This window comes from Lepidochelys kempii, chromosome 15 (genome assembly GCF_965140285.1).
Source record: "Lepidochelys kempii isolate rLepKem1 chromosome 15, rLepKem1.hap1, whole genome shotgun sequence".
NCBI classification, from domain to species: Eukaryota; Metazoa; Chordata; order Testudines; family Cheloniidae; genus Lepidochelys; species Lepidochelys kempii.
The window spans coordinates 9,015,766-9,042,483 of NC_136394.1; the positions used below are offsets into that span (position 1 = coordinate 9,015,766).

Genomic DNA, 26,718 nt, shown 5'->3' on the forward strand with positions numbered 1-26,718 from the left:
TGATGCAGAATTCAGCATTTGTAGCCCAGGAGGGCCCTGGGGCTACGTTTTACTTCCTGCCCTTAGGTGGAGTGGGTAGAGGGGCAACAGAGAGGTTTAATTTATTGCTTCTCTACAGTTGGAAGAAATACTGGCCCAAGGGCGAGCAGGCAAGATGGACAGGAGGGACACTCCTTCCGTCCCCTCAGCAGCTCCTGCCCCCGGCATCCGGACACTCCAACTCGGAACCTGGGACGCTCCAGCGATTCAGTCACAGGCACGTGGTAGCCTTCTGCCGGAGGGAAGTGAAGGACGAGCCTGCATGCTGCATTTGTAGCAGTTCACAGGAAGGCTCTTCAGTCTGGCCCGAGTTATTGTAGAACCTGGTACGGCAGCTCACAGCCGGCCAGAGCAGGGAGACAGTCTGTCCTCACGCTTGGGCTGGTGGCTCAGCCCACTTCCACCCCCCCCAGCTGAGTGGCGAGTCAATGGTCTCAGGGAGTATGCCGTTGTGCAAAAGGTGAGGCTGGGCACATGGAAGGCGCGGTTAGAACTGCAGCAGAAACACGCAGCACAAAGGAGCCTGTGACCCCGAGTCTCCGACTAATGGCAGGTCAGAGGCTCCCAGGACACGTGGCCTAGGTCAGGGCCAGGTGATTGGGAGAGAGCACTACTGTCACTCCAAGCCATAAACACAAACGTTAAGTAGATCTAAAAAGTTAACAGTCCCCTCCCATTGAGAGCCAGGGCTCCCTCCTTTGGCCCGGGCGGGGGACTCACCTGAGGTTCCCTTTGTTGGTGGCGTATTTGATGTGGTTGCAGATGTAATTGAACATCCCATGAGCTGTGGTGCAGTCTCGGGCATCAAACACCTGCAACAGTTGAAAGGGATGGTCTGCAGAACTCGCTCATTCTTAAAGAAGCCTGCGTCTCCTCCAGAGCAGGCCCAGCTCCCTGGAAAGCCCTGGGGCTGACGCGATAGAAGAGACGAGGATCTAGCGAGCTGTATGCAGTGTCTAGCACATACATGCTCCCTGCCACTGAAGTATCTCAGCACCTCGAACCTCAGCCCTTTCCACTCTGGGGAGCCAAACTCAAATCCTGGGTGAGCCAGGCTTGAAATTTGTTCAGTGCTGTCAGCCTACTGCAGTCCCCAGCGTCATAAAGAGCAACAAACACACGTGGTCAGCAAACCAAAGCCACCATCAACTCTGGCTCTGGCAGTCTCTTCTTAAGGGAGCCCCAGGGCCGAAAGATCAGTGATTGAAGCCAGGATTGAGGGGCAGTGGCATGACAGGGGAAGGGGGTGAGTGCCAAGGTAAGCAAGGACTGACCTTCCTTTGCAGAGCCGTGCAGGGACGCTTACAAGCATCTGCCTGCACTGTGCCTGGCTGTAGCCAGTCCTTTCCTTTTCACAGTCACGTGCTCCCCCAGACATTAATTAAAACAAAAGCAGCAGGAAGCTTCATTTTGTGTGAGAGAGGCTGGGCCTCCTAGCTCCAAACCGTGTTGAGGCCCTGTATGAAATTGCTCATCAGCTTTGGAGTGACGGCTTCATGTGTGTGCCCGCTGGCGTCTGGCTTCAGACTGCAGCCACTGCCCAATGTCACTGGAAGAAATGCACTCAGACAACGCCTCCCTCCCAACTCTGAGTCAAAAGTACATTGGGGCTGGGGCTCCATACAACCCTGGCATAGCTTCTTTGACTTCACCAGAGATTTCCCCCCGTGGCCTCCATCCACGGCAAGGCTACAGATTTGAAAGTAGCATGTGGCAAGTAGGAGCCCAGAATATTGCGGAAGATGATAGTGTTACCTCCAAAGTCTGCTTTGCAATTTCAAATGCAGACACCTCCACCACCATCTATGCAATGCTCCCCCATGAGCACCTTTCCTTCCAAAGCGCTCTCCTCCCAGAGCCTCCAAACAAGCTTCTGCACCTACAGATACCCTGGTGAAAGGATGGCATGTTCCTTACATTTACTGCCCAGAGCCACAAGCATGCGTCACTGTGTCCTTAGCATGCAGAGAAACAGCCGGGTCTCCCTGGATTTACCTTCCATACTCATCAATCCCTCTAAGAGCAATCTGCCAGCTGTAGCCAGAGCACTCTGCTGCTTACCTGTAGCTTGGACCATTGAATCCTGCCTACGCAGCGGGATGCATTGCGCCAGCCATGCTTTGCTCCGTAGATCAGCTCTGTGTCCCGCAGCTGGTAGGTGTCTGTGGTTTCAATCTCCTTGGTCACTTCTTCCAGCCTCTCCATGTGGGCCTTGGAGCCAAACCTGTGAACATGGGGAAAGGGGAAGTGACCAACTCCAATTTGTAGGGCAGCGGATAGCGCTGGATGCTGTTTGTACACAAGTATGCAGTCTGGTTCCGGTACACGTACACACGTGCCAGCTGGAGGTAACTCTGGACCAATCATGATTATTATGGGGTCAAAAGTTCCCCTCTGAGCCACGGGTCCGATTCTGAGATGCCACATTGTAGGATGGAATTCTGTGGAAGGGAATCTCCCTGGCTGCACCTGTGCATGACGGTCTCCAGACAGATCAGTATGCCACATGCATGTACACCTGCTTGCGTACCCAGCTAGACATACACACAGAGCACGGATGCAGACCACTGGAAGCACAAGGTTGTCCAACATAGAGCCGCACCATTATGGACCTATAAATGCACGTCTGCAGTCTTGTGCTCTTTGGAGGCTAGCACGGATTTCAAATGGCCTGGCCGTTGGGTGTGCACGGAGCTGGTGCGTGCAGAGCTAGTGATCCGACTATCGGCTAACTCTGGGCACTGCAATTTGATCACACCACCAAGTCTGAGTTTGCACCCAGCTTTGACGGTAACAAGTCAGAGGTATTTTACTGCACTGCGTAGCTCCTGTTAAAAACCCACCAGCAACACCACCCGCGAGTGCCAGAAGACTTGCCTCTTTATGGAGGAGTAGTATTGATCAATGAAGTCCTTAGCCAAGGGGAGCAGCTGCTCTTTTGTCCTGGTGTCTTCTGGTTTCCGGACATGCTGGGTGGGTGTCATTATTGAGCCCATGCAGATCTGCTCTGTGCACGCACTGGCCTGCAAGGACGGAAGGGCCGCATATGAACCATAGATTACTGGATGCACCACTGGTTACGCTGACATGGCCAACAGGATGGGCTGCACGAACGCTGATGAAATGCCAGCTCTGGATTTGGCACAAATGGTGATATTTCCAGTGTGGTTGCTTTCACATGTGCACTTTATTTTGTGGCGGGGGGGAGGGAGAAGGCACTGATCTCAGGCATACGACTGAGGGATGTTCCTCACCCTATCTGACCTATAACCGTGCCTCGGGCAAGTGAGATTCATAAGAGTCCAACCTAAATCTCTGTTACAGCTCCATGTTCACCCTCTCTCCTGCAAGCTGGTCTCCATACCATCCGTGGAGGAAACAATCGCATTGCATCCTCCTTTCTGCCAGCAGCAGGCAAATGCCTTCTTTTCAATGCTTTACATCCAGCCACTGGCAACTGCTGGGAGGTAACAGACACCCACCTCCATACCTTACTTTCCCATCTCCACACTCTATAGTAGCCCTTCCCTTACACCATACCTCCCCCTACTGTAGGGGTAAGCACCTCTGCAACATTTCCCTGCGGAATCTACAACCGATCGGCCTAGAAGTCTACCCCACAAGCCATTTCATTTACTGCTATTGCCAAGAAAAGAGAACACCGGGACTGAAAGAGGGATAATGCAGGTGGCATTTCTAATCATCCCCACCCTCATGTTCCACCAGCATTTGAAGGTTCAGAAGAGCTGAGTTGCCTCTTTTTGATTAATTCTAGCCTAGCCCACGACAGAGCAGCTCATTGAAGGCCCCATGGCAGCCCACAAGATGGGCTCACTTATTCAAAGCAACTCTAATTCTTCCAGTTAAATCGGGTTTAGAGACATTGATTTGGTCAACTACACTCAGAAAACATTGGCCAAAACAGTCAGTCCCACTCACCATGGCTGTCTTGAGTTGTAAAGTGTCATGAAGCACTGAGCCAGTCTCCCAGTTCTTGACTTTGGCAAATCGTGGGCACTTAGAAGGGCTTCCATTCACCAAGTTCTTTGTTGGGGACTGTCTGCCAGATGGTGGTGGCTGGAGGAGAGAAAAAATGATGATGTGTCAGACTATTGTTCACTGATTAGTTACAGGAGAAGTGTAGGATGCAACAGCAGATGGATCTTGGATTAATGGACTTCTTCACCTATGGAGGCCTGGATAACATAAGTGAGACTTGTGTGGTCTTGACCTACACCCTAGTGAATATTGTACACAATAAAATTATTTTCAAAGTCTGCTTTGCAGTTTCAAGTTCAGACACCTCCACTTCCATCTACGCAACCCTCCCCCATGAGCACCTTTCCTTCCAAAACCCTCCCAGAGCCTTCAAACAAGCCCCTGCACCTATAGATACCAAGGTGAAAGGATGGCAAAAAATTTACTCTGGATAGCTGCAAAGTTAACTCTGTTCAGAAGAAGCCTAACCTTGAAAGAGGAAAGAGTCACTGAAATTAATTAATAGATCATTTAGTCCATTCCCTGTCAATGTCAGATTTTCTCCCTACATTACCTTCACTAGTGGATTATCTGCCATAGTTTTAAATGCACCAAAGCCAGTGCTGGTGGGTTTGGCTTCTCTAAGGAAGGTTGTCTTAATATCTGACAATAACTCTACGGGAATGAACAGAAAGCAGGCCTCCCCAGTGTCCCTTTATGCTGGAGAAATGTAAGGCTAAGGAGAAGCATCGGGAGGAAGTGAAAGGACTTCTGAATTATGTGTACTTGGACCACGCCCCTCTCACCCCCACTTCCTAAGTCTCCTTGATATCCTATGTAGGTGTGTGCCAAACCAGGATCTCAGAGGGAACCTCATTGTGCAAGACACAGCAATGAACACACTTGGCTTGCAGAGATCCTGTAGTGACACCAGGGAAAAATGAGTTCTAGTGAACTTCAGAGGAAATCTGCTTTGGCAGACAAACTCCATGAAGATGTGAAAAGCTCCACACCAGATTGCTCCTGGAAGGGGAGATATGCCATCTTGGAATTAGATCTTTCAGCAGAGCGCAGTGTTATCACGCGGTATTACTAAGGCCTGGTTGGATGTTCCACGGAGAAAAGATCTGGTCCCAAACTGGGGCATCCTATCCAAATCCACTCAAGTTTGGGGAAAGTTTGGAGCCAGAGCAAAGCTTGGCATCTCAAGGCATTCTCTGTAAAATAGATCTGAACTGCCGAAACTTTGGGGAAATTTGGATCTGGATCCAGACATTGAATCTGAACTTTGTGGTTCAGGTCCATCTCTGAGGTTATGTCTACACTATAAAATTATGTTGACTCAAGTTATGCAAGTCAACATACAGCCACTGCAGTAATTAAATTGCTTTTTTCATGTCCATATTATGCTCCTTGTATCACTGGTGTACATCGTCATCGGGAGCACATGTATCGATTTAATTGTCAGTGTGGGGTATTGTGGGATGGCTTCTGAAAGCCAGCAGCGGTCAATGTAAGCAACACAGTGTCTGACACTGCATCAACCTCACTAGATCAACCTAAGCGCTATGCCTCTTGTGGATGTAGAGTTATTAAGTCGGCCCAGCGGGCAAGTTACATTGATGGCAATGACATTTTAGTGTAGAGGCTTACAGAGTTAGGTTGACGTAAGCTGCATCACGTCAACCTAATGCTGTAGTGTGGACCAGGGCTAATTTATACCAAGATTTAAAAAAACAAAACTCTTTGCATTGATAATAAAAAGAATATGGAAAAATGCAGGATATTCATGCTCCTTCTCCATGATCCTGTAGAGATGCTGGAGTCCTATGCTCGTGACATCTATACACATCATGAAATGGTTGCGATGGCACAAATTTGGCATTATGACCTCACTGAATGGGGGAAAGATCAGCTGTGATGAAGAAAGCCCGTTTTTCAACATGACTAGCTTTGCCGGTGAGCACACACTGGAAGGAAAATGATGGAACCCATATGAACAACACGTCGATTAAATATTTTAATCCGATGTTATTAGAAAGCCCTTTAAAGGATCTAGTCACTTAAGATTCATCTGCGGCTCTGAGATCTAACTTTTCCTCCCTTCCACATTGAAATGCAGACAAGGAAACTGCCTTCACTCTTCAGAGGGGGTCACTCACTTGACACATTTCACAGGCCAGATAGCTGTGAAGATAACTGGTGAAGGACCCCCAGCCATCACTTGACCACCACAAGAAAAGGCTTATGTACTAAAACCCACCAGGGAAGGCAAGTCATCAGACATTCGAGCAGCATCCGCTCTTAGAGCTGCAGCAGGAATTAGAATGAGAGCTCCAACTGTCTCCTTGGGCCTCAGCCTGCTTTGCATTTCGTTGCACTATGCAGAATTCTGCTTTCTGTCGCACTGATGAAAATCCAAAGCCAACCTCCCTCTTCTCAGTGGAACAGCTCCAGCAACCGAGAACAGCATTTGCCCTGAATGTCCTGCTAGATCACTTTGCTCCATGTGAAAATGTATCTGCTTTACAGAAAGGCGGAAGTGTTTAATGGAGAACAGCAAAGCCAAAGCTTCTGCCCATGCGTCTTGTTTAGGAATGCTCTGAAACCACATTGTGGCAAGTGCAGGAGTAGCCATGTATGACCTGGGTTCCTGAGGCAGGCTAGATAGCAGCAGCCACATGACCATACTGTACTAGCTCGATCTGGGCGGCGGCGATTTCACAAAAACCTTCGACAAGTTAAGTTTTTAAAAGTGTCTTTGATGCCGGAAAATGGGGATTTTGCTACTCACTACAATGACAACAGGATCAGTCGCAGCATCTGGTACCTTCCTCCATGTGCACGTGTCGGAGGAGAAAGGTAACACCATCTGATACTACCGGATCATATTCCTTAGTTCTCATGGACTCTGGAGTCTCTCGCTTTCCCTGCTCATGCTCTGTTGGGCAGCATGTGGTCGCCTCAGCTCCTGGAGTCACGTGATTAAATGATGCTCTCTGCTTTCATTGTTTTAAAGTGAGCCTCTAGCCCTCATGGTTGCAGAATACAATTTGAAAATGGGAACCCTAATGGCACAAAACCTGTAGGCAAATCAGAAGAGCCCCAACATTTATCATTTTCAAAATTTTGGATTTTTAAGCCAAGCTCATGGCTTTTGGGGGCCTGAGTCATAATTTTTGAATGCTTGGGGATGGCCACGCTGTAATCTTCTTTCCTACACACCTGCCTCCTTCAACAAAGCTCAACCATTTGTGGGCCAGCAACACTACTGCATGCCAGCTGAATTAACCGGAACTGCACCACTGAAATGCACTGAGATGCGAATTTGGCCCTTTATTTCTCTGGGGATGAATTTCCCATGAAATCCATGGGATTCATAACACTTTAATTAAAATTGACACTTGAAACCTCCCAAAATTAAGGTTTCTCCCCACCCCCACCAGACATAACACATTGCAGCGAACGAGCAAACACCTTATGCATTACTGTGACATTCATGTTTCCTGACTGCAGAAAGCAGATCTTTAACCAGATCCATGGAGCTAAAGTACCCACATGTTCCCAGAGCATTATAAAGGCAATCGTACAAATGTTCCGATCTTTAGCAGTGGCCCCAACTAAAAACCTGCTGCCAAGCACGAGTGAACTTTGGGTTATTTGAAATTTGGATCCAGCTGTTCAAGCTTGAGCCCACCTTAGATACTCTGTTCTGCTTGATGTTTTCCCTTGGGGCATTCTGTGAGGTTAGTGAAGTACTTGAAGGAGTGTGTGAGTGTGTTAGATGCAGTGGGGAAGCATATGTGAAAAGACAGCGGCAGTGATTCATTATGCCACGCTAAACAGGGAAGGATGTGTCCTCTAACGGCTTGGGAGAAAGCACCCAAGAGAGGCTCTATCGCTTGGATTGGCAATTGTGTGCGGTGCGACGGGAAAGAAACTGATGACCAGCAGAAAAATGCGAAGTGCTTTTTGCCTCTCCACTCAGCCTCATTGGTTTGCATGCTTGAAACCAAACATTACCCGGGGTTCTGTCAGGGGGGTGATATTATCACCTTTTATGTTTTAATTAGGTAGCACTGATATTAGCCACTCAGGTGTGGGACAAATGGCGAGATTAATGTAGCAGTCAGGGGCGCACATGCATTATGCAAAGGACTTTTTACAACAGAGCATGTTATCATAAGTACTAAGTGTGCAGATTAGTGATCCTTCTGTGGTTATTACATATGTATGTGCGAATGCAATCCAGCCCCCGAGTGTTTGGATTCCTCGGGTGTGTGGAAAAAACAGGGGAGTTTATCTGTTGGCACAAAGGGGCTGGACTGCAGGTATAGGTACCCCACGGCCAGGGAATACCCCTGACACAAGGGGGCCTCTACTGCAGGGGCTGCCTTTCCCCTCTACAGATGGCCCTAGTGCAAAGGGCATTTCAGAGTGGGCCAAGGAGCGGTGGTTCTAGGGCAGAGCCAGGCCTAAGAAGGGAGGGGGTCTGGCTGGACTGGTCTTACTCCTTGGCAAGCAGGGTTTTAGGGACCACTGTGGTACAACTTCAGGGAGCTCGGAGAGCTGGGTCAGGGGCTGAACTTCCCCCCGTAGTTCTGGAATCAGAGATGTGCAAGTTGGGTCCTTTCTGTCCTGCACAGACCCTAGGTACCTGCCACCATTAGCATCAGTGAGTGGAGAATTGAGACTTGGGGGCACCTCATACCCACTTTGCACTAACCTAGCAAGGACATAAATGACGGGGCATGATGGGAGGTGAATCAGGCCCAATATTTTGTCTCACCAAGCGGCTGGCTGCAGCTGAAGATTGCCTCTATGTACAACCAGCTTAAAAATCAGTTAATTCTTTCAGAGACTCTTTTTATGAATAATGATTTGTTTTACACTGTTCTAGGGCCCTATAGCCCTTGGAAGCTTGAACCCAACATTCTTCTCTCTATCATACAAACAGATAGACCCGCCCCCCACCTCTTGTTATTGTAGGGTTCCTCACAAGAGCTAGTATTGACTAAAGACAGTGCACTGAGGACCCAGCCCAACGAAGTCAGGGGGCATCTTTCCATTGACTTCAGTGGGTCTTGGACTGGGCTCTGACACCTTTGATCTGGGAATGGCACAGGGAAGGAATTGCATGAGTTTGCACAAAGGTCAGAAGTGAGAGTTGCTCCCAATCAGCTTCGACATTGTGCCATACAGGTATTTTGATGAGCGTTCACTCACCTGGTGAGCTACTCAATCAAATCGAGCTTTGAAAAAAGATTGGTGCAAACTTCCTATCACTTGCGTTGGCCGAACGAGGGCCCAGTGTTGCCAGCGCTATCGAGCGTGGTGCTGATTCACAGCCCTTCCCACTGAGTTCTTCCGGGGGAAGGATAGCTCAGTGGTTTGAGCTTTGGCCTGCTAAACCCAGGGTTGTGAGTTCAATCCTTGAGGGGGCCATTTAGGGCTATGGGGCAAAAATTGGGGATTGGTCCTGCTTTGAGCAGGGGGTTGGACTAGATGACCTCCTGAGGTCCCTCCCAACCCTGATATTCTATAAATCAATGGAATTGCCCATGGCAGCAAGCGCTATGCTCGGCCATGTTCGCAGCACTGGGCCCCAAGAGACCACTCAGTCCAAGCACTTGGCTCGGCACCACATAACACTGATCATCTAAACGAACGCCTGACCCTTGGTAAGCCCCAGAGAAGCTTCAGTATCTGGGAGGAAACAGATCCCAGACATGGCTGTGAGGAAGACTGAGTGCAGACTGCAGTCAGGGTCAGCACCAGGGACGTGCATAACAAGCAGGCATGCGGCTGTGTCATGGGGTGATCCTCCGTGAGTCTCTGTCACCTTAGACACAGACCACTCTCACTCCAGGTCACCGTCACCACCACCGTGTTTATTGTAGCCTTCTAGCAGACTGTAGTACAGATACACAGGTCCCAGTCAGCTCCCCCTCTTACCTGTGGGGAGAGAGGGGGCAGGACTAGCCGCAGCCAGCTTTGCTCTCCTTCAGGTTCTCCACCCCCCTTTCCAGGGCTTCCTTCCTCTCCATTTATCTGCTCACAGGGGCTGGAGTTGCTTCCCCCTCTAATTAGCCCTCCACATGTTAATGTATCCTCTTTTAGGTCCCAATTAACCTACATTGGTGGGGAGTTGAGTGGCAGGGTGCTGAGTCAGCTCCTGTCACAGGCTGTAAGGTCCACCTTCAGATGCAACCCCTCCCGGCCCTGAACCCACACAGACCAGCCTTGCATGGCACAGCAGAAGTTCTCAGGGTGGCTGTTGCGGGGCGGGGGGGCAGGGAAGGGAGGGAGAGGAGATGTGGAAGTGGTGAGCGTATGGAGAGACCAAAACTGCGAGTGGAGGAGGATGTATAATGACAGGGATAAGACGGATAAAAGGGAAGCCTGCACATCGAGTGGAAAAAAAAATGAGTTTAATAGCAGCTTAAGGCTGGGGATTGTAGCAGCACTAACATGGAGAGAAATTAAGCTCTGAACACAGAAGGTTACAAAGTGCTGATAAGTTTCAGAGGAACAGCCGTGTTAGTCTGTATTCGCAAAAAGAAAAGGAGGACTTGTGGCACCTTAGAGACTAACCAATTTATTTGAGCATGAGCTTTCGTGAGCTACAGCTCACTTCATCGGATTCATACTGATGCATCCGATGAAGTGAGCTGTAGCTCACGAAAGCTCATGCTCAAATAAATTGGTTAGTCTCTAAGGTGCCACAAGTCCTCCTTTTCTTTTTTCAAAGTGCTGATAGTCACAGACCCATGCAAGGAGCTCAGCAAAGAAACAGAGAGACGGCGCTTACAGGCACAGGGGAAAGGAGCAAAGCAGTAACTTGAGCTTGGCTGGGAGAGGAGTCACAGCACCTACTGACAACTAAACGGAAAGAGTGAGGTTTAAACAGGGAGGTCACTCCGGCGACCGAGTGAGGTGTGTTGTGGTTCTTGGACTCACCTCCTTGTGCCTAAATATTACAGCACATATGGCAAGATCAGCTACACTGTTATGAGAACCAGATCATCTGCAATACGGGGCTGCATTTGCGTGAGATAAGGACAGATTTTCAGACTTTACTCTGAACTGTCTGGCTTTCCTCACTCTAAACCAGCCACTGAACCTCAGGGAAGAGCAGTATTTCCTGTGTGCACGCCCCCCTAGATTGTGTGCTGGGGTGTTTCTTGTATTAATAAATATTTAAAAGCCCTTACAGTCTATTTTTAAAAATCTTTATTTTGGGACTCGACAGGGGATCTTGCCCTTAGAAAGATCATAGCAGATGTGGCGGAGCTAAAAACCAACCCATGATCATGCAATTTTGGCAGGTGTCACCCATCCTGGATAGGTTTAAACTCCAGGAACAGGTTGAGATGTTTAGAAAGGTCTCCTGGGGCCCCTTATTTCCTGGAGGCACAAGAAAATACCACACTTCTAAATCATTGTCCCCCACAATGCCTGCCTGCACTGCATCACTTCACGAAGTGTGCCCGAGGGCTCAGTGGAGAGTTAAGCTCTCCACAAAGGTACCAAGCACCCCTGCATCTTAGTCACTTCAGTGGGAGTTAAGGGCACTTGTCACTGGTGGAAGATGCTCAGCACCTTTTAGGGTCAGGTTATCAATGAGCAGGGAGTGCCCCAAGCAATGGAGACCCTGTGTTGTACGGACAGAGCAGCACAGAACGAGGCTATTTTAGAAAGACTTATCCAGTAGTTCGGGCACAGGACTAGGAGTCCAGACCTCTGAGTTACGTCCCTAACTCTGCTGCAGAATCCCCACGTGACAGGAGCAAGTCGTGCCCCCTCCCAGGGCTGGATAATGGCTCGGTGGAAGGACCGTGCCGATCGCAGCTATTTTACATCTTCTCCTGTACTGTGAATGTTTTGGAGCAGGGACCATGTCACCCTGCTTGTTAGTACAGCACCTAGCACAGTTTGGCCCTGATCCTGATCAGCACAGCAGGGCCCTGATCTGGACTGGCACTACTGGAATATAAATAATGGATATAAAAGATTAATAAGACTTGGGCTGGCGAGAGTGGTCTAACGCCAGCCCAGAGGGCAGGAGCCAATCAATATAGGTATGAAAGAAAGATAGCCTTATGTGCACGCCATCAAAAAGTGCCTGCCCTGCCGATGTTTCCTGGACGGGAAGTGGGGGAGGAGGTCAGGCCCTTGGTTTCAGGAAGTGACTGAGCTGAGCAGGGGCAATACTGGTTTTGCTGGACTTCTTCATTTGAATGTTCATCTGTTTTTCCCTTTGGAAAGTGTTCTTTGACGCATGGCCGACCGTGAATTACAGCTGGGGGAACCTCGGGAATGGGATGGTCTGAGCACAGGGCTGGGTGCCAGGAACTGCCAAGTTCTAGCCCTGCTTCTGACACTGGTCCCACCTGAGAACTGCATATGGCCCAATAAGTCCAGAAGCCAAATTCCACACCACAGAATTCATAGAACATCAGGGTTGGAAGGGACCCTCAGGAGGTCATCTAGTCCAACCCCCTGCTCAAAGCAGGACCAATCCACAGTTTTTGCCCTGGATCCCTAAATGGCAAGGTGGTGTGAGAAGCAACGAATGGTTGCAAAGTGCTAGGAGATGAAAAGCACGTTTTGAGCATTGGCCTGCTAAACTGAGGGTTGTGAGTTCAATCCTTGAGGGGGCCGTTTAGGGATCTGGGGCAAAAATTGGCGATTGGTCCTGCTTTGAGCAGGGGGTTGGACTAGATGACCTCCTGAGGTCCCTTCCAACCCTGAAATTCTATGAAATACTATCTGAAGTGCTACATCAAATTATATGAATGCAATGAGAAACATGCTTCACACCACTAAGGGCTTTGCTGGCAAGATGCCTGTTGTTAAGAACGTGCCATCCCTTTTGGCTCTTTTCTTGTCCCGCTCTGGACACGGATTGGAACAATGGGGAATCCTCAGCTCTGCTGAGGACTGGACTGGACACAGCTCTTCTGCCACTTATGCTCTACACACCGAGGAGAACCTTCGGCAGCGACTCCTACCCAGTGTAAGCTGCAGCCCTACCGTCAGCAATGGGATCCCATCAGCTACATGGCTTCTGGACTGAACGGGCCAGACTTAGCTCGCAGCTGCACAAGTGCGATCCCATTGCAGCAAATGGGGTTGCTCTGGAGTAACCGGGCCACACCGTCGAGATTGGGCCTGTGCGGTCACTTGCTCAGAGAAGGGCTTGAGCATTGCACCTTGGAGCACGGAAAATGCTGCTCCTATGGGGACCCGACCCAAAGGAGCGATTCAGGCTTCAGTGACCTCCTCCTATGCTACCTTATACCCAGGAGCCAGACCACGTCTGACTGTGGCTTTACGAGAAAGGAGACTTGCATTGGCTGCTGTCAGCTGAGGTATAAAAGCCCACTGCTCTCAGGGCACACCCCACACCCCACCCTGCTGAGCTCCTCGTCTCCCATGGAAATCAATGGCTTTTGAGGGAGCAGGATCAGTCCCTGCATGTGCTCCCTTCCCACATGGAGCAACCATTACAAGCGGATTGCAGCCAGACTTATGCTTCTACACCGGCTCCCATCCCCGCCAATCACCCCACAAGACATAGGCACCTACCTGCTCCTTTTCCAAGTAGGGGTTGTTCAGGACGATGGGCGTGTCACTCTTCCCCCACAAGTCATTGAAAACTCGGTCATTTTCCGCACCGGCTGGCGCAGGTTTCTGGGACTTGTCCACTTCCCTGAAACTGAGGGTGGGGAATATTAGTCATTTAGTTCCCAAAGCCACGTGCAGCTTGTTCCCCGTCAGAGCCCTCAGACTGCTCAGCCTTAGAGCAAAACTTCCCTGCCTACCGCATGGGGAACGAACCGGAGCCGGGGTGCACCCAGCAGGCAACCATTGCTACCCTTTGCCAATTGCTTAGCTACAGGGCTGGCTCTGGGCAGCTTCCCGCAGGATTGAAAACTTGCAAGAGTTTGAAGGGGCGGGGTTGAGGGGAGGAATTGAAAACTCCCCACACTGGCAAAGGATCACCCTGTGTTAGCGTGACAACAAACAATGGGAGTTTTGCCAGTTCCTAAAATTGGCAGGAAGCTGAAGTCCTCACTAGGCCAAGGTAGTGAAGTGATAATCATCCAGTTTACATCTTTGCACTCCCGGGAAGGCATATTCCTAACCCTATCATTCGCTACGCCAAGTGCTACCACTCCCAACCCCAGCCACCGTGAGAACCAATAAAGAGTGGAGAACCTTTAGCCAGACCTCATTTTAAGTTATATATACAATGCTCTCTGCCCCATGCTGTCCAATGGAATAAGAACAAAGAGCATAATCGAAGTGCTCTTAATACACAAATGCATCAAAACAAATTAGGGGCCCTAGTTTATAAACAGGATTGGAAGGAAAGGGGATAGAATATCGGGCTGATGGCGGTTATTCTAAAATAGCTTTGTTGGGGTGGGGGGAACTTGTCGCTTAAGTGGAACATAAGTGGGAAGCAACAAACTGACATGGCTCTCAGGGAGGTGAGTTTGATGCTTTCAGAGCCTGATCTTGCAAATACTTGTGCATGTAAGTAACTTTACACAGTGAATTCCACTGAAGTGAGACTGCTCACATGTGTAAAATTACTCGTGTTTCCAGGACTGGAGGATTAATGTGCTAAGAGACAAGTACTGCAAGAAAAAGAACATTGCAATTGTTACCCGTGCTGGATCAGACTTAATTTAAGACTGACACAAAGAAATACTGGTTTTGTTTAAAAAAAAAAAAACAAAAAAAAACCACAATGCAGAATTGACTTGTGGAACTTGCCACCACAAGATATCATTGAGGATAATTATTTAGTAGGCTCCAATAAGGTGTCTAAGCGTTACTGCAATAGGAATACTAAAACAAAGATAATGAAGAATTAGATAGTTATACGAGTTATAAGAATATAATCCAGTCAAACCAGCTAGGATAAAAATGTACAAATGACATCAGCTCTCATGATTTAGGACAGAACCCAGCTGTTTACAGCCCAGGGTTGGGAAGACATTTCTTCCGTAAGAATGCTATTATTTAGTTGCCCACTGTTACAGTTTTATAAACGACTGGACTATTGTTCTAATCCGCTCTGGCAATTCCTTTCTTTCTCCATAGGACTGATCTGTATTCCCCTGACAACATCGAGCACTGAAAAACTATTCCTGTTGCAAATCTGGGGCCTCATCCAAAGCCTACTGCAGTCAGCGAGAGTCTTCCCATTGACTTTAGTGGGCTTGGGATCCGGCCCCTCATCAGGAATGAGGCACTCAAAATGTAATGTGAATAGGTGCCCTGATCACGAAGCCACTTGCAGCTTAAAAAGAAGGGAAACACCCCGAGCAAATTAACTTTCAGGAGGTTTTCCCCATGCATGTGGTTTTTGGTATACAGGAAGTAAAGCAGCTTTCAGTTTAATTCTTTGTCTTCCAACTGCTCCAGAAGTTCCTAGTTCATTTATGGAATGAAGTTGAGCCCTCCAGCAGCCAAGATGTTACACCACATCCCGGGGCTATTTTCTAAACACTGGGTAGCCTTTGGGTAAAAGCCTCCACTTTATATTTCCAACAGAATTCAAGCCCAACATGGGGTTGGATTTTTAATTGAAATTCCCATCTGTCATCTCTTCAAGGACGGAATTGTTCTTTTGCTAACTTGGCTTTTACGCACATGTGAAAGGGTTTTGATCAGATAAAATAACCTCACCCGCCATTAATCTGGTCTATTCAAAGTCAAAGACCAGCGTAAAAGGATGCGTACGTGCTACATGCAGAATATCGCATGCACCAAACGCACTGCGAACATTCTGCATTGGGCTGTTGCCATGCCTGCCAGCCAGGCTGGGGCCCCGCTCCTGAGGCAGTTTACACCTATTGGGCCATGCCACAAACCCCTCTGGGGCTGTACAGAAGAGCTGGTATCGCAGGAAGAGAATACAACAACTCTTCAGAGTAGGGACTGAGCTTTGGTAGTTATATGGCCCCCCCATTACTCTACTATCCAAACACCCTTCTGGGCACTAGTGTATTTACCTTCACAATACCCCCATGAGGCAGGGCAAGGCTGTTATCCCATTGTAAAGATGGGAAACTGAGGCACAGAGAGGCTAAGTGACTCACCCAAGGTCACACAGGAAGTCAAGCTGAGCCAGGAATTGAACCCAGAGGATCTTTTGAGTCCCAGGCTAGTGCCCCTAACCATTGGACCATACTTCCTTTTATTCTCTGTTTGTTAGCACAATCAAGCCCTATTAGTCTTACTGATGCCTCCAAGGCTATTATTATTATTTATTTGTATGCATGTCGCACCAAGACCACACAGAGGTTTTTGGGGGACCTAGGGCAAAATCTGAAACCGAGGGCTCCCCCCCTTCCAAAATTACTACCATAGAATCATAGAATATCAGGGTTGGAAGGGACCTCAGGAGGTCATTTAGTCCAACCCCCTGATCAAAAGCAGGACCCATCCCCAATTAAATCATCCCAGCCAGGGCTTTGTCAAGCCTGACCTTAAAAACTTCTAAGGAAGGAGATTCCACCACCTCCTTAGGCAACGCATTCCAGTGTTTCACCACCCTCCTAGTGAAAAAGTTTTTCCTAATATCCAACCTAAACCTCCCCCACTGCAACTTGAGACCATTACTCCTTGTCCTGTCCTCTTCCACCACTGAGAATAGTCTAGAACCATCCTCTCTGGAACCACCTCTCACGTAGTTGAAAGCAGCTATCAAATCCCCCCTCATTCTTCTCTTCCGCAGACTAAACAATCCTAGTTCCCTCAGCATCTCCTCATAAGTCATGTATTCCAGACCCCTAATCATTTTTGTTGCCCTTCGCTGGACTCTTTCCAATTTATCCACATCCTTCTTGTAGTGTGGGGCCCAAAACTGGACACAGTACTCCAGATGAGGCCTCACCAATGTCGAATAGAGGGGGACGATCACGTCCCTCGATCTGCTCGCTATGCCCCTACTTATACATCCCAAAATGCCATTGGCCTTTTTGGCAACAAGGGCGCACTGCTGACTCATATCCAGCTTCTCGTCCACTGTCACCCCTAGGTCCTTTTCCGCAGAACTGCTGCCTAGCCATTCAGTCCCTAGTCTGTAGCTGTGCATTGGGTTCTTCCGTCCTAAGTGCAGGACCCTGCACTTATCCTTATTGAACCTCATCAGATTTCTTTTGGCCCAATCCTCCAATTTGTCTAGGTCCCTCTGTATCCTATCCCTGCCCTCCAGCGTATCTACCACTCCTCCCAGTTTAGTATCATCCGCAAATTTGCTGAGAGTGCAATCCACACCATCCTCCAGATCATTTATGAAGATATTGAACAAAACCGGCCCCAGGACCGACCCCTGGGGCACTCCACTTGACACCGGCTGCCAACTAGACATGGAGCCATTGATCACTACCCGTTGAGCCTGACAATCTAGCCAACTTTCTACCCACTTTATAGTGCATTCATCCAGCCCATACTTCTTTAACTTGCTGACAAGAATACTGTGCGAGACCGTGTCAAAAGCTTTGCTAAAGTCAAGATACAATACATCCACTGCTTTCCCTTCATCCACAGAACCAGTAATCTCATCATAGAAGGCGATTAGATTAGTCAGGCATGACCTTCCCTTGGTGAATCCATGCTGACTGTTCCTGATCACTTTCCTCTCATGTAAGTGCTTCAGGATTGATTCTTTGAGGACCTGCTCCATGATTTTTCCGGGGACTGAAGTGAGGCTGACTGGCCTGTAGTTCCCAGGATCCTCCTTCTTCCCTTTTTTAAAGATTGGCACTACATTAGCCTTTTTCCAGTCATCCGGGACTTCCCCCGTTCGCCACGAGATTTCAAAGATAATGGCCAATGGCTCTGCGATCACAGCCGCCAGTTCCTTTAGCACTCTCAGATGCAACTCGTCCGGCCCCGTGGACTTGTGCACGTCCAGCTTTTCTAAATAGTCCCTAACCACCTCTTTCTCCACAGAGGGCTGGCCATCCATTCCCCCTGTTGTGATGCCCAGCGCAGTAGTCTGGGAGCTGACCTTGTTCGTGAAGACAGAGGCAAAAAAAGCATTGAGTACATTAGCTTTTTCCACATCCTCTGTCACTAGGTTGCCTCCCTCATTCATTAAGGGGCCCACACTTTCCTTGGCTTTCTTCTTGTTGCCAACATACCTGAAGAAACCCTTCTTGTTACTCTTAACATCTCTCGCTAGCTGCAGCTCCAGGTGCTATTTGGCCCTCCTAATTTCATTCCTACATGCCCGAGCAATATTTTTATAGTCTTCCCTGGTCATATGTCCAACCTTCCACTTCTTGTAAGCTTCTTTTTTAGGCTTAAGATCCGCTAGGATCTCACCGTTAAACCAAGCTGGTCACCTGCCATATTTACTATTCTTTCGACACATCGGGATGGTTTGTCCCTGTAACCTCAACAGGGATTCCTTGAAATACAGCCAGCTCTCCTGGACTCCTTTCCCCTTCATGTTAGTCCCCCAGGGGATCCTACCCATCCGTTCCCTGAGGGAGTCGAAGTCTGCTTTCCTGAAGTCCAGGGTCTGTATCCTGCTGCTTACCTTTCTTCCCTGTGTCAGGATCCTGAACTCAACCAACTCATGGTCACTGCCTCCCAGATTCCCATCCACTTTTGCTTCCCCTACTAATTCTTCCCGGTTTGTGAGCAGCAGGTCAAGAAAAGCTCCCCCCCTAGTTGGCTCCTCTAGCACTTGCACCAGGAAATTGTCCCCTATGCTTTCCAAAAACTTCCTGGATTGTCTATGCACTGCTGTATTGCTCTCCCAGCAGATATCAGGAAAATTAAAGTCACCCCTGAGAACCAGGGCATGCGATCTAGTAGCTTCCACGAGCTGCCGGAAGAAAGCCTCATCCACATCATCCCCCTGGTCCGGTGGTCCATAGCAGACTCCCACCACGACATCACTCCTGTTGCTCACACTTCTAAACTTAATCCAGAGACACTCAGGTTTTTCTGCAGTTTTGTACCGGAGCTCTGAGCAGTCATACTGCTCCCTTACATACAGTGCTACTCCCCCACCTTTTCTGCCCTGCCTGTCCTTCCTGAACAGTTTATAACCATCCATGACAGTACTCCAGTCATGTGAGTTATCCCACCAAGTCCCTTGCGGCGGCGAACCAGCTGAGCAGCAGGGGACAGCAGAGCAGCATACAGCAGGAGTTTGCCTGGGTTTGGTGAGTATCCGAGTGCGTGTTTGCTGAGTAAGTATCCGAGTGTGTGTTTGCTGGGAGGGCAGTGTGAGAGCCTGAGCGAGTGCCTGATTGGCTGGTAGCCTGGGCGGCTAATCTTTCATTACTACCTTGGTAATGAAGGATTTCAAAAAGAATACTCCCCACTGAAATCAAGAAACCAAGGGTGCAAAACCAATTAGAGGGGAGGCCTGAGGAAAGCGGGGCACCGGGAAGTAAGTGCGCCCTGTATTCACTCCACAGTGGCAACTCCTGTCCTTGCAGGGCTGGGCATTGCAACCTGGTGCATGGGATCGCAGCGCAACTCAGGTTTGGCCAGGCTGCCCTTCCCTCAAATTCAACTTGGGGGCCCTTTCAAATGGGAGACCTGGGGCAAACTGCTCCTTTTGTCCTCCATCCCTTGCCGGGCAGCCCTGGGTTGCACCAATGAGGTCCCAACCGGAACTGGGACCCCACTGAACTAGGTACTGTAAGGACACCTAGGCCAGGTCTACGCTACATACTTAATTGGGTAGAACTACATTGCTCAGGGGTGTGGAAGGGGAAACAGAGGCACAGGAAAGTCAAGGAACTTGCCTAAGGGCACACAGCAGGTCAGTTGCAGAGCAGTAGATACTACCCAGGGCTGGAAAGCTGCCCCACTGAAGTCAAGGGGAGTTTTGCCATTGACTTCTCTGGTACCAGATCTTCTGAGTCCCAGTCCATTCACCTATTCGGTCTACTGAGTTTGCTTGGCAGTAGGAGTTCTCGAACTTCCCTTGCAATGACAAGAGAGAGAACTGACTGCTCTGATTCCTAGCAGCTCATTTGGATGAGCCAATAAGAGCTTGGAAGTCTAAAGTTTTGCACCGATGCCGTAAGTAACACCTAGTGCAGAAAGCAGAAGGGTAGGATGCTGTTGGGAACAGGCAGAATGCAGCCAAAACCCTCTGTGAGCTCTCTGTGCATGAGGAGGAGAGAGAGTGTGTGTTCTTCTCGGCTATGCAAGAGAAATAGGTTTCTTTTCCCACCTCACTTTGCCCTGGGGCATTGCTTTCAGCTTTCCTCTGGCCGAATCACCCACCACCATCAATAATATGGGCCACAGGGAAGTTGGTAACTGACTCTCTTTCACTCTCTCTCTGGGTCTTCCACATTCTCAGGTGGCGTTTCCGGCTGTGGGGAATATTTCCAGCTGAGAAGGAGTTGCCACCCTCAGCTCCAGTCACAACCAGCCGTGCCAGGTAGCGGCTTACGGTCTGCAGTGCTGAAGAACTGACTCCCCAGTCTTTCCTCTCCATTACCTGGGGTCAGACCAATGTTGACCTGCTTTTCTACACAATCAGGCCAAAGGATCTCAAAGCATTTTACACACCAGCAGAAAGAGGCGATCCCATGCTGCCCAGAGCAATGAAATGCAACCGCCTGTGGGGCTGAGGAATTTTGCTAAGATTTTGGATTCACAAATAAGTAACTGCGGTGGCTGCGTTTAGAAGTTTGTGAGCCGTATCTTTGTATTCAATAAGAGTTTGTTAAAGGTACTGAATAGATTCTGAACATGCCCTTCACTAGTTGGTGTTAGAGGAGAACAGACATCGGGCCAAACCCTAAAGCCTTTACTGACACAAAACGCCGTTTGTCATTGGTTGGGGTTTGGCCAGGTTCAGAAACCGCATCATAGAATGTTCTCCCCAGCTGGGTTTCCAATGCACAAAGAGCAACCAGAAGATCTGGTCAGCATGAAATGTCTTATTATAGATTAATTAAGTCAGCACACAAAAAGGACAAAAGAAAGATCTCCATGAAAGAGCTAAGAGAGAGCGAGAGAGAGTCCCCTCTCTAGAGAGAAGAGTCCTTGGAGACTCAAAGGGGCAGAACAAAACAAAAGAGAGAAACAGTCATATCACTGCAACACCGCATCAGTCAAGGAATTCTCCTCGGGTATCAGTCAAGGTCTTTTTCCCTGTGGGGACATCCAATAAATATATGCTCAGTCCTGCTGGAACATAAGTTGCAGGGTGCGGTGATCTTGTGGCTTCCTGTCAGCATCTCCACCTGCCTTAAACTTGGGCTAGGGTTGCTACACTACATTCTATTTACATTCCTGTGATGGGTATGTTCCATATAATTACTGGTGCCTGGTGACTTACCGGCTGTACATTCTCCTCTCCGCAGCCCAGTCATCAGACCGCGAGCAGAACAAATGCTGGCTGCCACGAACAGGAGCAGCTGGCTGCTCTTCTCTTTAAAGACAATGGTTCAACATACCCAAAGTTTCCACCTTTGGTTACCCTCTTCACTCCTCTTAGGATCCTAAGAGTTCTGTATGCTCAGGGGACGTATTCCTGTGTTGTTTCCCGGGGAACCGAGACCTTGCATATTCTCAAGTGTCCCTTATTTTTGGTCAGTGAATCATCATGAGCTGTATCAGCCCCAGGGCTAAAGCCTGGACTCAATTAAGTAAAGAGCTTTGCCATGGACCTCAGTAAGAGCAGCCATAGGTTCCTGGGAAGTAAATCAAGCCCCTCGCTCAGCCACATGACACTACATCAGTGCGCTCCAATTTTTCCCTCCCTGGCAATTTAATGATGCTGCTATGAAGTATTTTATAGAGAGTTTTATCATTTGAAAGGACTCTTCAAACAGGATCTAATTAATGGGGAAATGGAGGCACCAAGAGGTCAAATGATTTGTCCAAAGCCACTTGGTGAATCAACAGCAGAGTCTGGAATAGAACCCAGGTGTCCTGATGACTCACCCATATCAATAGAGCACATGATCTCCCAGCTTGCAGGAGACTGCACAGAGTACCTTAAACACATCAGACAGCACACTGAAGTCATTCCCGTCTTTGACACAGAGCTGCAGCTGGATAGACCCCCGCATGCAATGCTCCCTTCTTGGGCACAGCAGCCTGGCTGCAATGCTGCCTGCTGGCAGAACATCTGCCCTAAAGAGGACAACCCACACTGTAGAATGTATCAGGCCATGTGGACCCACGCACAGGATTTTGGATAGCCCTGCTCCAGTGGGTTTCTCAACTATTAAGCAGGTTGGACATTTGAATAGATGGAATTCAAGGCACAAAAACAAATGTAACCGTTCAGGGAAAAAACACTACAGCATCTTGTAAGACTAGTCCTAAGCAGTCTGCCTTTTTAGGGCTGGTCGGTGAAACGTCAACAGAACACTGCTCGGTCAGATTGTGCGGTTCCCTCAAAATCAAAACACTTTACGAACGTGGGTAATTTAGACTGGCATTTAGTTTTAGAGGAAAAGCCATTCTGACAACCTCAAAACATCCCGTTTCAACACTTCCAGAAAGAAGTGTTTCCATTTTTTGTTTGTAATTTTTTAAAAAAAAAATGTGTTTAGAATATTATGTATATCATAGTACAAAATGAAAAAGTCAGAATCTGAATGTTTTGACTGCCCCCAAATGAACTTTTTCCCCCCAGAATTTTCCTTCATGAAGAATTTTTAAAATGTTGCATGTCATTCAGGTACAGAATGAAGCCAGATTTCTCAATCCTTTGTAAAACAACTTCCGTCCTCCACACCAGTCTACCTCTTACTATGGTGTTACTCTTCTTTAGGCCTTTACTGCCTAAAACTACCATCTTTCTATCTAACTACGGGTGACTGGATGGCATCTAATAACTGAGGCATCTTCCCAGGTGAATACAGACTAAGGAAGCTTAGGACGCAATTTAGTCACCTTCTGCCAGGTGCAGTCTTAGTGACTTCTTGTATCGCTTACGTAACCCACACACCTCCTGGGTGTGGTGTTCTGTCCCATCTAGTGGCACCAAGACCACTTAGAACCCGGGGGGCCAATCTGAGCCTGAGAAGGAGCCAGAATTTACCAATGTACATTGCCAAAGAGCCACAGTAATTCGTCAGCAGCCTCCCCATCAGCTCCCTGCGCCTCCTGCCCACCGGCAGCCCCGCCAATCAGCGCCTCCCCATTCCTACCCGCACCTCCTGATCAGCTGTTTCGTGGCTTGCAGGAGGCTGGGAGGGGGAGGGGGAGGAGCAAGGGCATAGCAGGCACAGGGGAAGAGGTGGAGTGGGGGCAGAGCCAGGGGTTGAGCAGTGAGCACCCCCCGGCACATTGGAAAGTTGGCGCCTGTAGCTCCAGCCCCGGAGTCGGTGCCTAGACAAGGAGCCGCAGATTAACCTCTGAAGAGCCGCATGGGGCTCCGGAGCCCCAGGTTGGCCACCCCTGACTTAGAGAGAGCTCAGTGAGTCTGCTCTACAGCCCTAGCTAAAGGCCATGTGGCTTTTAGCTCATGCAATAGAGGCTTCAGGGGTCCCAGGTTCAATCCCGCTCGCTGACGATCAGGGTCTGTTGGTGTCAAAACCCTGAGGTCCTTACTCACTTTTTACTCAGGAAAAACATTCACTGATTTCAGAGGGAGACCGTCTTGAGTAAGACCCTCATTACTTGACCCATGATTAATGAACTCCACATTTGCGCCATTCCTTTCCTGCTAAAGAATCTCCAAAGCTCCGCAAAAGGGAACTGGCTTCATCCTGAAATGCCACCATCTCTGGACTACGGAGCAACTGTCGCTTAACAACATGTGCAATAAGAAAAGGAGTACTTGTGGCATTCCTTCTCGTTTTGCAGATACAGACTAACATGGCTGCTACTCTGAAACATGTGCAATGTTACACAATGGTTCAGGAAGAGAACAACATGGCACCCAGTTACAAAGGCGGGAGGGAATTAGGTAGGCAGAACACAATTAGTAACACTAGACTCTAGCTGAGACTAACACCTTCATTCTGAGACTGCATGCCACCGGACCGTTAGTGACCGTGAGTGGTCGGCACCTCAGCTTTAGCTCTTGTCCAAAAGATGGCCTCTTTAACATCACAGTGCCCCCTTAACGCCACATGGAGGCATATGTTCAGTACTGACCTCGGACGAAAGAGCAAACATCAGCACCTGCAATAATTGGGATTCACCTGGAGATCTCCCATTCCCACTCTGACTAGGACCAACTGGAGATCTGAAGAGGTCACAGCTGCACTTAACCACTGTCTAATTCTTCTAAGGGTTACTCATTTTATAGGCATTTCAATGGGGTCTGCCACTACAGAATCTGTCCAGTCTCCCTGGGTTTTCTGTGCTTGTCCCTTTCTCCATATGATCAGGCCTCCCCAGTGCACCAGCTCTGTTTTAGACTGAGCAGATAGCACAGGACATGAGTTGACCATCTTCAGCCCAATGTAGTGGTGGGTAGGGACTGGGGTGACTGTCCCACATCTCTCTCGAAGGTGAAACCACTCTTTGACCCACAGAGCTGCTCTCTGCCAGTTTCCCTGCAGAGTTTCTGCTCTTCTATGTCGGTCTAAAACCTCTAGCATGACCGCGCCCCAGGATTTCACCCCCAATGCAGTGCCCTTTTCGTTTTTACAGGACTTCATGCTCCCTCTCAGCCTTATACTAGCCTCCGAGTGAAGCCTGTGCCAGAGTTTTTCTCCAGAGACCCACTTTAAAGCGACCCAAGGATGCTAGTGTGCTCCTTGAGGTGTAGTTAAACACTAACTTCTTCAGGGCCACTAATTCTTGCTGGTTCTTGGGATAGCTGCTTAGGACAGATTCCACTGAGGAGCTAGGATTGAAGCACCCTCAGCTCCCACTGACTTCAATGAGAGTTGAGGGTTCTTACTACTTAGTTGTAGGTGGGGCTCAGCACCCTCGGGAATAAAGTGGGAGACAGCTCTCTCTGCTCTTTAGCCTCTCTTCAGAAGCTGGAGAATTGAAGCCGTTCACCTTCCCTCACCATGATTCTGCATGAAACCTACTGATTCAGCATTTAAAAGAAAACATGGGCATTTTATCATGGAGTTTATTGGAGCTGGTTGGACTTTTTTTTTTTTTTGCAGAAAGTTAGGTACTCCAGCTAGTGAGCCCAGCCAGAGAGGAGAACAGAGGCATGAGACAGCCAAACTGTAACTCCCAGGAGGCACCAGGGAGTGCCATTTCCAGGTAGAAATATTTTTTTTGGTTTCAGGTTCGTGTTTTGTCAAAAAGTTGACGTTTACCACAGACAGCTGATACTGGTCTCAAAAGTTTCAAAGCCACCGTTTTCCTTAAACAATTTTTACAGAAAATTTTCCACTTCCTTTCGATCCTTTTACAAGGACAAGGCTCCTTTCAGCTGCATGGCTTTCAGTGTCTTTTGTCTCTTCCCCCTCCCCTACCCTGCTCCCAACCCTTGCAAGCTTTCAAACTTAGACTAATTCACCAGCCAACTCCCTGGATTCACCCTGGCTTATTGCCATCCTAGCATGGCAAACCATTCATTGGGTTTATCCTCAGGTGCGGTCTCCTCTACAATCAGCCTTCCCTTCCTCTTCAGCAATATCACCGTGAGTCTTTGTGGCGTCACAGACCATTCCACAGAAGTTGTTGCAATGTCACAGTCGCGAACAAAGGAGGGACATAGAGAGAGACTGATGTCTAGCAGGTCAAGTAGGCGTATAGGGGTCAAGATTCCTGGGATCCACTGCTCCTGATTCTGCCACTGACTTTCTCTGTGATGCCAGTGACTCCCTTAGGTCAACAGGTTTCCAAAAGCGACCGCTGGTTTTGCATCTTTCTGTTTCTGAGTGCGCAACCTGAGACACCCACAACTTCGTTTTCAGAGGAGTGGAGTCCTTGCAGACCCCACGAACTACAGCTGGAATTTAGGATGCTCAAGACCTCTGAAAATCAGGCCTGCTGGCATTTCAAGCCATGGACCCAAACACTGGGATTGCCAAAATCAGTGACCCGCTTCTGAAAACATTGGCCTTCACTGCTCTGTGCCTCAGTTTCCCCAGCTGTAAATTAACAATCACCACCTCACAAGGGGCCTGGCAGACTCAGAGTATGTCCACACGGCAAAAACCACTCTGTGGCAATGAGTTTCAGAGCCCAGGTCAACTGACTCAGGCTCACGCTACCAGGCTACAAATAGCAGTGTAGACATTTGGTCTCAGGCTGGAGCTTGGGCTCGTCTTACAAGATTTCAGAGCCCAGGCTCCAGCCTGAGACCAAATGTCTACACAGCTATTTTTAGCCCCAGAGCGCAAGCCCCTCAAGCCAGAGTCAGTTGACCCGGGCTCTGAGACTCACTGCTTTGGGGTTGTTTTTGCTATGCAGATGTACCCGAAATGTTTGTAAAATGCTTTGAGATTCTTGTGGAAAGGGGCTAGAAAAGGGCAATGCATCATTGCTAATAAATGGCCAGGAGGAGAGAGCTAATTGGGAAGGAGCCTGCTACTGTGAGCACACAAACACCAGAACAATTAACAACAATTAAAAACACAGGGGGGGAATTACGCAGCTCCTCAATTACATTCTAGTGAAATGTAGTTTTTCAAGCCCTCAGGGGCCCTTTAAAGATTCTCGGCTTATAGCATTTCTCCTGCTTGTGTGAAACTAGAGAAGCAGAGCTCCACATCTAGGATCCAAACCTGTTCTCACTGAAATCTGTGGATGAACTCC

At 48.8% G+C, this 26,718-nt stretch overlaps 1 protein-coding gene across 5 annotated transcripts in view; it reads right to left on the reverse strand.

The window, feature by feature from the left end:
* The window catches only part of NOS1 (nitric oxide synthase 1), a 148,931-nt gene that overhangs the window by 40,912 nt on the left and 81,301 nt on the right, over window positions 1-26,718 (reverse strand). For 4 of the 5 annotated variants that reach the window (XM_073312326.2, XM_073312328.2, XM_073312325.2 and 1 more), the window contains exons 3-7: window positions 13,609-13,738; window positions 3,979-4,116; window positions 2,917-3,062; window positions 2,101-2,263; window positions 760-851 (exon numbers count right to left, since the gene is read on the reverse strand). In XM_073312326.2, coding sequence (XP_073168427.1) covers window positions 760-851; window positions 2,101-2,263; window positions 2,917-3,062; window positions 3,979-4,116; window positions 13,609-13,738 — 669 coding nt within the window. Of the gene's footprint in view, window positions 1-759; window positions 852-2,100; window positions 2,264-2,916; window positions 3,063-3,978; window positions 4,117-6,811; window positions 6,990-13,608; window positions 13,739-26,718 lie in introns of those variants that run through there. The other variant, XM_073312329.2, reaches the window with a different exon arrangement.